General features: G+C 50.2%; 1 protein-coding gene across 1 annotated transcript in view; it reads left to right on the top strand.

Annotated features, from left to right (window-relative positions):
• LOC122433469 overlaps positions 1-12237 on the top strand; it is a 161402-nt gene that overhangs the window by 69184 nt on the left and 79981 nt on the right. The window contains exons 29-36 of the mRNA XM_043456461.1: positions 1960-2171; positions 2886-3074; positions 3488-3627; positions 4734-4899; positions 4983-5069; positions 9328-9465; positions 9561-9680; positions 10782-10874. Coding sequence (XP_043312396.1) covers positions 1960-2171; positions 2886-3074; positions 3488-3627; positions 4734-4899; positions 4983-5069; positions 9328-9465; positions 9561-9680; positions 10782-10874 — 1145 coding nt within the window. The remainder of the gene's footprint in view (positions 1-1959; positions 2172-2885; positions 3075-3487; positions 3628-4733; positions 4900-4982; positions 5070-9327; positions 9466-9560; positions 9681-10781; positions 10875-12237) is intronic.

The following is a 12237-nucleotide window of genomic DNA, read 5'->3' on the forward strand; positions in this document are numbered from 1 at the left end:
CCATTATGTCTTATCATAGGATATTGAATATTATTCCCTGTGCTATCCAGTAGGACCTTGTTGTTTATCCATTCCATATATAATAGTTTCCATCTGTTAATCCCAAACTCCCACTCCATCCCTCCCCTACTCCCCCTCCTCCTTGTCAACTATAAGTCTGTTCTCCATGTCTATGAGTCTTTTTCATAGATCAGTTCATTTGTGTCATATTTTAGATTCCATGTCTAAGTAATATTACATGGTGTTTGTCTTTCTCACTTGCTTCATTTAGGATGATAATCTCTAGTTGCATTCATGTTTCTGCAAATGGAATTATTTCATTCTTTTTCATGGCCGAGAAGTATTTCATATTGTATATATGTATGTATGTATGAGTGGGGGTGCTCTTGTTGACTGATGGACTTTCCTGTTGGGTGGGGTCCTGGCTCTCCCTGAGGACCCTGGGCCCCATATCTGTGGACCTTTTTTTTTTTCAGTCACTATTCTTCCATGGAGCAATCTCCCCATCTCCTGTGGAACTGGTACCTCAGGTCAGGGCACCTGACTACACTCTACTCGATATCTCCCTGTTCTCAACTTGGCAGCTTCGCCCTCTACCCTTGCTGTTCTGGGTCGCCCTGAATCCTGGCCTCTCAGCCTCAGTTTCCCCATGTAGTGAGTCTCCTATCTCCACTAGGAGGTGGGGGAGCGCTCCTTCCCTTTGACAGACTCCACTGCTCCTCATTCAGGGTTGAGCTCAATGGTCCTGTTCATGGGCGTCTTCACTGATCCTCCTGACTTTGGTCTAACTCCCTCTTTCTTTTCCTTCCTAGCACTCAGCATTTTCTACCTAGGTAGGTCTTCCTTGGTGGCTCAGACAGTAAAGAATCTGCCTGCAGTGTGAGAGACCTGGGTTCAATCCCTGGATTGGGAAGATCCCCTGGAGGAGGGCATGGCAACCTACTCCAGTATTCTTGCCTGGAGAATCCCCAGGGACAGAGGAGCCTGGCGGGCTATAGTCCACGGAGTTGCAAAGAGTCAGACATGACTGAGCAACTAAGGCCAGCACAGTACAGGTTTCATTTTGTTTATTTGTTCAAGATTTCTCCCTCACCACTGCTCCCAGACCGTGAGTTCCATCAAGGCAGCAACTATGCCTCCTGTTCACTGCCAAGTTCCGAGAGTCTGGAGCAATATTTACTGAATTAGCCCTTGAGCAAGTGGGAGATTACAAAATATGGGAGGGGTCTAGTGACTGGTTTTAGTTCCTTGTGGAAGGTCAATGTGCTATGTAGAATGTCAACTTTCTGATGATGGTGATGATTGATCTTTACTTTTCTGAGTGGATGCTTCCTCTGTCCCAAGACACTGTGATTGGTACGATAGTACCCATTTTACAGATGATGGAAGCACAGGCTCAAAGAGGTCACATAGCTTGCAAGAGTTAAGATCATCTCACTCCAGTGCCCTGCTCTCCAACTTTCCTAGCATTTCTTCTGTCTAACATATCTTACTGAAAACATTTCAGAAAAGTGCAAAGAGTGGTGCAGTGAGCACCTACATATTCTGAATGTGGATTCTGCTGCTAACATTTTACTCCACCTATCTTGTCACCAATCTGTCCACTTAGCCATCTGTCTTATTTGTTGGTACAGGTCAAATTAAGTTGTAAACCATGGTACATCTCACCCCTAAACATTTCAGTATGGTATCATTCACTAAGGTGAAATGCCCACATCTCCCGGGTACCATTTGATGAGTTTTGACAGGTGCACAGATCTGTGAAACTCAAGCCCCTGTCAAAGTGCAGAACATTAGAGTCATTCTAGAAGGTTCCCTTATGTTCTATCCCCAGTCATTCCCAGTTATGAGATGTGCCCTGCAGTGACCATGATGACTCTACAGGGGTCTCTTGCTGCCTGCCAAAAGCCCCCTTCTTGCCCTGGGGATAACTAGTTTCTTGTTCTCTGCCTGTCGCAGGAGCCTTGAACCTGAATAGTCCCTGGCTGATGGTCTCCACGGCTCACAGGCTGTATTGGCCTAACCGAGCCACGTTCCAGGCTGTGTTGGAGCTGACGCTGGGCAAGGCCTGGACCCTCAAGAATTTGGTGATAAACGTGGCCTGCAGGGGCCAGGGCCTCCAGAGGCATGGCAAGATCCGCGTTTACACGCCCGCAACCACCTACCTCCGGGTGCGCATGCTCAGCCACGCCCCCTGCCCACTCCGCTCACCAGCGGCCAGGGAGCCCGATTTCTTGCGGTTTAAATCTTCTGAGCAAAGGGTTAAAACCAAGGTTCGGGAGTTTTGCATACCGGGTCTCAGATGCGTGAAGTCTGGCTCACTCAGTATTGACACTGTTGAGAGTTAGTTGCCAAGGGAATTTGGGAGAGTGCACCCCAAAATAAACCTCAGTGTCTCACGTTCTTGCTCAGCAGCTGACACAGTAAAATATGAAAGTAGGTTGAGCTGGTACCTTAGAAACAAATAGACAGGAGGCTTTTGCCAAAATGCAGAATGAAAACTTTGAGGATGGAGGTCAGTTTTATACCACATGCCGAGTGAAGCAGCATAGCAGAGTTTGGAAGGAAAGCAACCAGAGAAGGACTTCGGTGATGTCACACGTGGGAACGTGGTACATCAAGCGTCTCCCTGTGTTGGGATGATGAGTGGACATGGGGGAGGGGTGGTCCAGGCCTGACTTGGGCTCAGAAGGAGGCAGCTCGGTGGGCACGTCTGGGGACAGCACAGTCCCCTCGAGGCAGGAGCCAGGGGGCACCAGGGTGGCATTGGAGGGGTTTTGAAGGATGAGTAGGAGTTCACCAAGTGGGACTGGGAGAAAGAGAATCCCAAGAGGGGGAAATAGGGTGTGCAAAGGTTTTGGTCAGCCTCTTCATCCTCATTTCAGGTTTCCACGGTGACAGCCTTGGCACAGAGCCTCTTTAGCAGCCGGAGTGAAATAGAATCAGCCTGGAGCGCAGCGGTGCAGAGCGAGATTCATGCTGAGAACAGCCGGGACCGTAAGATCCTGCGCTGCTGGTTGAAGGGCCCCCAGCGGGAGCTGAACCTAACGGCCGCCTACAGGCACACGGAGCAGGTAAGGGTCCAGGTGGCCTGTGCTGGAGACTTTGCCGTCGAGAGACCGTGAATCCCATATCTGGGATGGGATAGGATAGTTTGGCCTAGAAGCCTCCCCGAGCCTCAGTTTCTTTATCTATAAAATGGACCCCAGCCATACTAGCGCTGACCCTAGAGCAAAGGTCGGCCACCTGGTACTGGACATCCAAGTGCTTCATTCCTGCTGGGCACCTGGAGAGGTCTTGCCATAGAGGTGTTCCTGTGCAACCTTGAGGTCTGATGGTGTGGAGGCTGCAGCCCATTTGATCAGCCCTTTTTGGTGGTCATTCCTGGGGTGATGAGTGGGGGCTGCCCCTGGAGACCCCCAGGGCAGGATGTTTAGCAGCTTGGACCCTCCGGGCATCCCTCCGCATCAGCCTGATCTCATTGCAGCCACGGAAGAGTCATGTATCGCTGACGGCTCTGGGGACCAGTGCCAGGGGCCATCCTGAGGGCCTGCAGCTGGAGGGCATACTGGAAGAGCTGGTTCGAGACAGGAGCTTGTACTGGAAGCAGGGGACCTTCTCCCTTCGGTATGTGTGGCCCCTCCCCCCAGGCTGCTTCCCCCGAGGTGTGGTGCCTGCCCGGGTCACCTGGTCTCCAGTGTGGAGACTCACCAGGGACTGGGGTGCTCCATGCTGCCTGGAGGGGCCCAGACAGAACCCGGAGCTCAGAGTCAAGCCCCCTCCCTGAAAGCCCCCACGTTCCTCACCCACTTTCACTAATGTGCCAAGGTGAGCACAGAAAACAGTCTCATCACCCCAGGCTGAAGGCTGCTCTGGGGGACCCATTTCAGTTCCTGGAGGCACAGCTGGTTAAAAAGCCTGTTCTTTGTCGGGGGGTGAACATCACAGGGTTGAAGTCAGCAGACCCAGCCTGAAGTCCAGGCTGTGCGCTGACCAGCTGGGGGCCCTTAGCCATCTACTGTCAGAACAGCAGCAGTAACCCAAAACCAGCAGCCGCTGCATTTGTCAAGGTCTCATCCGTTTTTTAAATCTCATTTATATTTATTGAGCACCCACTATGTGCCAGGGCTTCCCTGGTGGCTCAGATGGTAAAGAATCTACCTGCAGCGCAGGAGGAGATGCAGGAGACCGGGGTTCCATCCCTGGGTCTGGAAGATCCCCTGGAGAAGGGAAATGGCAACCCACTCCAGTATTCTTGCCTGGAGAATCCCATGGACAGAGGAGCCTGGTGGGCCATGGTCCATAGGGTTGCAATGAGTCAGACACGACTGAAGGGACTTCGCACACATGCACATAGACAAAGTCTTTTTGAAAAAAATATTTATTTGGCCGCATCAGGTCTTAGCTGAGGCACACAGGATCTTTGTTGCAGTGTGCAGGCTTCTCTAGTTGCGTCACTCAAGCTTCTCTCTAGTTGTGGCATGCGGGCTCAGTAGCTGGAATGTGAGGGCTTAGTTGCTACGTGGCGTGTGGGATCTTAGTTCCCTGACCCAGGGACCAAACCCACATCCCATGCATTGGAAGGTGGACTCTTAACCACTGGACCCCCAGGCTAGTCCCCTGTAACAAAGTCTTAACTCTGCAAGACAGTGACAGGCCCCTGGGGCACAGGTGTCCACTGACCCCGCCAGCCGCTTTAATGGCTTCGGCCTGTTCCCCCCTCTCCACGCCAGGCACCCCTGGACCGTGCCCTTCCTCCCGCAGCACATTCTCCTGCAGGAGACCTTCACGGCCGACCGGCAGCACCAGCGTTACTCCCTGGAGACCAGGGTGGTCCTGGATGCCCAGGAGGAGACCCTGCAGACCGTGGTCCTGGGCTACCAGGCCGGGCACCCCTATGTGAGTGGGCTCCAGGGTTCAACAGGGAGGGGCTTCCACCTGCCTCTGACCCATATGTGTGTGTGTGTGGTTGTCCCTCCCAGGTCTGCGCGGGCCTGACCCACCCGTATGACGACAGGGTCATCCCCAGGAGCTTGGACGGGTGCGTGGTTTCGTGGAATCGGCACCTGGTAAGTGAGGATCCCAGGGCTCTTTTCACCCCAGTGGTCCCCGGTTCAGGTTGCCATCTTCTCTCAACTGGACGAAGCAAACGGGGAATTCCGGCCTGAGTTTTCTGTTCCGCTGTCTGCCTAATTCAAGCTACTTGACAGCCCGAGGGAGTTTTGCAGCACGCCAGCATAGTCATTATCGCCCCCTTACTTAAAAACCCTCACCTCTTCTCTTGGGAGAAAGACCCCAGCCTGGACCCTGTGCTAGTCCGAGACCATGATCGGGGTGTGTCTGCTTTTTCATCCTGAGAGCCGCAAGGCCTGGCGCACAGTCAGTGCTTAATGAGTAGCTGTTGGCCCGGTGCTGTCAAAAGTCCATTCTAGGACTCCCCTGGCGGTCCAGTGGTTAAGACTGTGTGCTTCCAGCACAGGGGACACAGGTTCAATCCTTGGTTGGGGAAGTTCACATGCTGCATGGTGTGACCAAAATTAAAAAAAAAAGAAAATGCATTATATACCTAATTTAGAGCAGGGGTTGATCAAGTTTTTCTCTGAAGGACCAGATGGTAACTATTGTAGCCTTTGCAGGTCATACAATCAGTGTTGCAACTACTCATCTCTGCCTTTGTAGCTCACAAACATTGTAGGAAACACAAATGAATGGGCACAACCGTGTTCCAATAAAACTTTTGTTGTGTGCTGAATGTTTGTGTACCCACTCCCCTCCCCAGATTCTTATGTTGAAGGTCTAATGTGATTTGGAAGTGCAGGCTTTGGGTTGATTAGGTCATGAGGGTGGAGCCCTTATGATAAGATTGTTGTTCAGTTGCTCAGCGCTCAGTCTTATCCGACTCTTTGCCATCCCATGGACTGCAGCCGACCAAGTTTCCCTGTCCTTCACTATCTCCCAGAGTTTGCTCAATCTCATCTCCGTTGAGTTGGTGATGCCATCCAGCTGTCTCATCCTCTGTTGCCCCCCTTCTCCTCCTGCCTTCAATCTTTCCCAGCATCAGGGTTTTTCCAATGAGTCGGCTCTTTGCATCAGGTGGCCAAAGTATTGGAGCTTCAGCATCAGTCCTTCCAATGAATATTCAGGTTTGATTTCTAAGATGGACTGGTTTGATCTCCTTGCTGTCCAAGAGACCCTCAAGAGTCTTCTCCAGCACGACAGTTTGAAAGCATCAATTCTTTTGTTCTCAGCCTTCTTTGTGGTCTCTCACATCCGTACATGACTACTGGAAAAACCATACCTTTAACTATACGGACCTTTGTCGGCAAAGTGATGCCTCTGCTTTTTAATACACTGTCTAGGTTTGTCATACAGGTTTTCTTCCAAGGAGCTAACATCTTTTAATTTTATGGCTGTAGTTGCTATGTGCAGTGATTTTGGAGCCCAAGAAAATAAAGTCTGTCACTGTTTCCATTTTTTTCCCCATCTATTTGCCATGAAGTAATTAATCTTAATGATAAGATTACTGACCTTCCCAAAAGAGGATCAGAGCTGAGCTTTCTCTCCACCATCTGAGGACACAATGAGAAGGTAGCCATCTGCAAACCAGCAAGAGGTTTCTCACTAGAACCCATCCATGCTGGCACCTTGGTGTTGGACTTCCAGCCTCCAGAACTGTGAGATGTAAAATTTCTGGTGTTTGAGTCATGCAGTCTGTGGTATTTCTGTTACAGCAGCCTAAACAACTTGATTTGCAAAAACAGGCTGACCAGTTTTTGTTGTTGTTGTTGTTTTTCCAGTTTGTAGTTTTTAACCCCTGACTTAGAGGGTCTTGGCATTTGTCTTCTAGGAGTGAAACTCATTTTTTGCCTCTGTGCCCTTAGCAAATCATCTTGTGTCTCTGGATCTCAGTTCCCTCTTCTGTGCAGTGGAGACAGCAATCCTCATCTCTTGTGTAGTTGCTGTGAGGATCGAAATGGAGTACAGTGATCTTTCTCGAATACTTGTTGTGCAGTTGCTAAGTCATGTCTGACTGTTTGTGACCCCATGGACTGCAGCACGCCAGGCTCCTCTGTCCTTCACTGTCTCCTGGAGTTTGCTCAAACTCATGTCCATTGAGTCAGTGATGCCATCCAACCATCTCATCCTCTATCACCCCCTTTTCCTTTTGCCTTCAGTATTTCCCAGCATCAGCATCTTTTTTAGTGAGTCAGCTTTTTGCGTCAGGTGGCCAAAGTATTGGAGTTTCAGCTGCAGCATCAGTCCTTCCAAGATTGTACTTTGGTGCAATCTTGAGTGCTTATGACATGGCTATAGGCCCTCATCTGAGTCTCCTTCCTGACCCCTCTAGGAAAAGATGCTCCAGGAGATGATCCCATTCTCCAGCAAGCATGTATTGAGCACCTGCTGTGTGCTGGGCCCTGGAAAAGGAAGACAGTGGTGGTTTCTCCCTTGGGGATATTCATAGGTCTGGGGCTGGAGCCGGGCCAACTGCTGTACATGGAGAGAGACCTGTGTTTCTGGGGCCTCACTTCCCTGCCTGTCAAACTGGGCTGTGAGCAGCCCCCAGGTTTGGGAGCTGAAGTCCTTGGAGGTCCTGAGGGGGAACCACGAGTGGGATGACGACCCAGAACACCTGCGCAAATGTTTCCCGGTGGTGTGTCCTATTTTCTAAACCGGAGATTGCAAAATGGCGAATGGGCCAAATTCAGCCTGCAGATGTGTTTTGTTTGGCCTGCTTAGCATTTAAAGTAAAGAAAAAAAGTGTCAACATTTCAATCAGAAGATTTGGAATAAAACACAGATCTCTGCTTCTAATTATAAAAAATTGGAAGATCTGACCCACTGGGCCTGAAACCTCACCTGACAGCAACAGGCTAGAACCAAGTTGGTGGGGATCCTTTAATTTAATTTGACTGTTCTGTCTAAAACCCCGTGTGCTCAGTCATGTCCAGCTCTTTGTGACCTTGTGAACTGTAGCCCGCCAGGCTCCTCTGACCATGGGATTTTCCAGGCAAGAACACTGAAGTGGGTTGCCATTTCCTTCTCCAGGGTTTTACAACCCTATCTTTGTTTAATGACACACATTTTCCACTTCTCTTGGACCTTTGTTTCTTCCTCCTCCATCCTGGCTCTGAAATAAAGCTGTGTATTCTTTTAGAGACGTTCACCAATGATAAAATTCTGGTGGCAAGACATTTTTTAACTTCTCAGTCGGCAGAGGTGGGAAAAGATGGCAGCCTGCTGCTTGTACTTAGCATGTGGCAGAAGCGAAATGGTTGTTGAGTAAATAAGTGGTTAACTCTGTGTGTGTATTTACTGTTGCTGCTATAATAAATTGCCACGAACGTAGTGGCTTCACAACACAAATTTATCTTGCATTTCTTGAGATCTGAAATAAAAAATGGGTTTCACTTGACTGAAATCAAGGTGTTTCCAGGATTGCATTCTTTCTAGAAGCTCCAGGGGAGAATTCTTTTTTTTTTTTTTTTGCTTTTTCTAACTTCTAAAAACCACCCATTTGTCTTGATTCATGGTCCCTTTCTCTGTTTTCAAAGGTAGCAGAGTAGCATCTTCCTCTCTCTGACTGTGACTCTCTTGCCTCCCTCTTAGAAGAACCCTTGAGACTTCCCTGGCAGTCCAGTGGTTAAGACTCCGTGTTTTCACTGCAGGGGGCACAGGTTCAATACCTGGTCAGGGAACTAAGATCTCACTTGTTGTTTGACCAAAAAAATAAAAACCCCAACACAAACCAAAAAAGCCTTATGATTAGCTCACTGAATAATCCAGGATAATCTGCCCATCTCAAGATCCTTAATTGTAAAATCTCTTTTGCCCTGTAAGGTAACAGATTCCCAGAGTTCAGGGTTGAGGACATGGATATTTTAGGGAAGGTGGGTATTTTTCTGCCTGCCACACTGTGAATTAAGCATTCTTCCTCTTAGCATGGCATTGCCCTTGGGATTTCAGGCTATAACTACAACTAGTGATTCTGCATTCATCTAGATATTTCTTGAGCACCTGCCATGCACCAGGTGCCATGCTGAGTGTTACAAATGCAGCAGTGATTAGAGCAGTCACTCCTTGTGAATGAGAGACAGGCCCTAAAGCCTACCCTGCTAACCCTATCTGTGGGCGCTGGAGTTTACCACACATATCGAAGGCCCACCTGGCACCTGCCCCCCTTTCTTTCCTATGAGTGGCTCAGTGTAGACTGTGCTTTCATCCATCAATCTTGGGGCCACTTTGATTGCTGGGTTCCGAGGGTGGCCTCTGCAGGCACTCAGAGATGGGCAGTCCCCTCTCTCAGGGCCGTCGGTTCTTGTACAGGCTAAGAACAGAGGTGTCGAGGCCACTCTGAGAGTCAGCCAGAAAGTCCTGCTGCACTTGAAGGCTTTGCACCACAACAGATCTCGGCACGGTGAAGTCTGGCATAACCTGGCCCTGGACGTGACTCACTCCTTCCAGGTACCCATCCCTGGGCTGGGCAAATGCTGGTTGGGGACCTCCAAGCAGAGCTTGACTGCTGGCGAGAGTAAAAGGTACTGTCTGTTCTACCCTAGCTGAGGTTTCCCCAAGCCCTGAATGTGGACGGGGACATTGTCTTCAGACAGAGGCACGAGGGAGCATTTGACTGTGGTCTGGATGCCCGAGCTACCGTCAACCACAACGTCACGTCCCAGGTCAGAAGACCGAGTTCTGCCTCCTAGCAGAGGAGGGGATTTAATGTTAGCATGCGGGTGTCAGTACGGGACAGCTGAGGAGGTGGCCCTCAGCTGGCCCTGGCAAGCTGATCGCACAGGCTTTATTTTGGCAGCGTGCATATGATGAACAAAAGTTTACTTTACTGTGAAAGTTTATTCTGCAGTCATTTCACAGTTCAGTGTGGGTCTACTCCACACAGTCACTCAGGGACCCAGGCTCCCACCACCCTGTGGCTCTGCCCCAGTTGGCTAGATGAGAAAGAGGGTGAGAATTTTGCAGGAGGTTTTCATTGGTCAGGCGCATAAGTAATTCCATGGTGGGAACTCATCACCTGACACCCCCCCCCCACCCAGCTGCAAGGGAGGCTGGGAAATGTAGTTTTAGCTGTATGTCCTAGAGGGAAAGGAAGTGCATTTTGGTGAATATATAGCAGCCACTGTGGATATATTCATTAATTCACCGTATATAGATAGTGTCTCTGCTGCATGCCAGGCTCCGTGCAATATATTGGGACTGCACAGATGACTGTGTTTCTGTTCCCATCTCCAAGGAGCTTTCAAGTTCAAATCCCAGCTCCACTGTGGACTTGTGCTGTGTGACCTTGGGTAAATTATTCAACCTCGCTGAGCATCAGTTTTTCCTCCTGAGAAGAAGGATAGCAATACCAGCCTATGAGAGCAGGGGTGATGATTGAATAAGATGAGGATTGTAAAACCAGCTTCCCAGTGCCTGGTTCATAGTCAGGGTCAAATAAATGGCAGCCGTGAACACGGGAGGCATGAGCAGACACCACGGCAGGGGGAGGTTGGGGTCTGCTGCCCGAGAGCTGTCCTCTCAGCCCCGTGTCTGGGGCCTCACTTGTCAAGCTTCCAAGTAAGGGTGTCTCCGTAAGATTTAGGCTGAGAACCTTCCTGGAAGGATGGTGGCTTCAGGCATCTGCTGTGGGGCCTGGCTTTGGGACAACTCTGGGATGACCTGTCCCTTCTCAGTGCCCAGCCAGCCACCTTCTTGGGTTCTGCATCTCACTCCTTCGCTCCCTCTGACCCCCTCACCCCTTCTCCACTTCCCCCTCCCAACAGGTCTTGGTCCAGCTGAACGGATCTGACTCCCACTCGGTGGTTTCCTTCCAGCTCAGACGTCCCCGTGGACCCACGTTTCCTCCAAACTTACAGGTACAGATGGTGGTCCCTTCGGGATGAACTCAGTTACCTGCCAAGTGTTGTCTGCGAGCAGCCGGCTTGCTGGGAGCTGGGGCGGAAGGAAGGGAGGCTGGAGGGCGGTGGGGGGGAGCAGAGGGAGGGCCACACCACGATGCTGAGCTTAGCCAGACAGCCCCTGCAGAATCAAGAACAGATGGGAAGGAGATTTCCAAATCTGTCATTTGGAAATGATTGTCCAGGCAAGAAGGTTTTTCAGCTCCCTGGAGGGTGAAAGGATCACATTTCACCCTTGAAAATAGAGAGAGGCAGAATTGTCCTTGAAACCCTGTCCTGTCGTTGGATCTGTAAGAGGCTTTTCAGATCCCAGAGTATTTTGCCCAGTGTGGGGTAGAAACCCTGTAGGGTTTCATTCTATGGAGAAAGGAAGAGGCCAGGAGAGGAGTGCAGGTGGGAGCACTGTGCTCTGCTCCCCCAGGGCCGGCTCCGTAGAAAGCCCCCCACCTTGATTGCTTTGAGAGTATGCTGTGTACACGGGAATTAGGCTGCGGGCTGGGGAGATGGAGGTGTAGATGGGTCACCCCCACTGGGATGAGGACCAGAATTCGATAGCGGTTTTTAAATGCCTGCTGTGGCCTCAGTCCTGTGCCTGTGGGTTTTGACAACTCAAGGGGAGCCCGGGAAGGGCTCTGAAGAATGGAAGCTCTCAGAGGCGTGTTTTCTCATGTATTGGTATCTCTGAAATCAGGATGAGTCTTCAGACCCACGCTGGTTCATTGTCTCATCAGCAGCCTTTTTGCTTTCAAGGTGTATAAAATCATGGCACCTGTCAGATGGAAAATGTGCCATCGCCGAAGTCAGTTATAACGGGAGCTGATGTCCCTTGAATGTTTGTCGTGCACCGGGCTCTGGTCTCAGCCCTTGATGTGGATCATCTCATGGATGCCTCATGGTGCTGCTGTCTTGGCATTTTGCAGATGAGACTCTGAGGCATGGAGAGGTGATGTGACCTTTACAAGGTCATGGAGCCCTTAAGTGGAGGGGCTTGGATGGGCACCCAGGCAGTCTGGATGTGGAGCGCTGTGTGTCTCCAGCACTTATGGAGAAGGTGGAGGGGTCCTGTTGGAACCTTGGGTGCTGGGTCAGCTAATGGATTCAGGCTTTATTGTCACTTTTTTTAAAAATTAGAGTATAGTTGATTTACAATGGTTTGTTAGTTTCACATCTACAGCAAAGTGATTTAGTTATACATATGGGTTGGGAAGATCCCCTGGAGAAGGAAACAGCTACCCACTCCGGTATTCTGGCCTGGAGAATTCCAAGGACTGTGTAGTCCATGGGGTTGCAAAGAGTTGGATATGACTGAGCGACTTTCACT

The sequence above is a fragment of the Cervus canadensis genome, chromosome 32 (assembly GCF_019320065.1).
Source record: "Cervus canadensis isolate Bull #8, Minnesota chromosome 32, ASM1932006v1, whole genome shotgun sequence".
Lineage (NCBI taxonomy): Eukaryota > Metazoa > Chordata > Mammalia > Artiodactyla > Cervidae > Cervus > Cervus canadensis.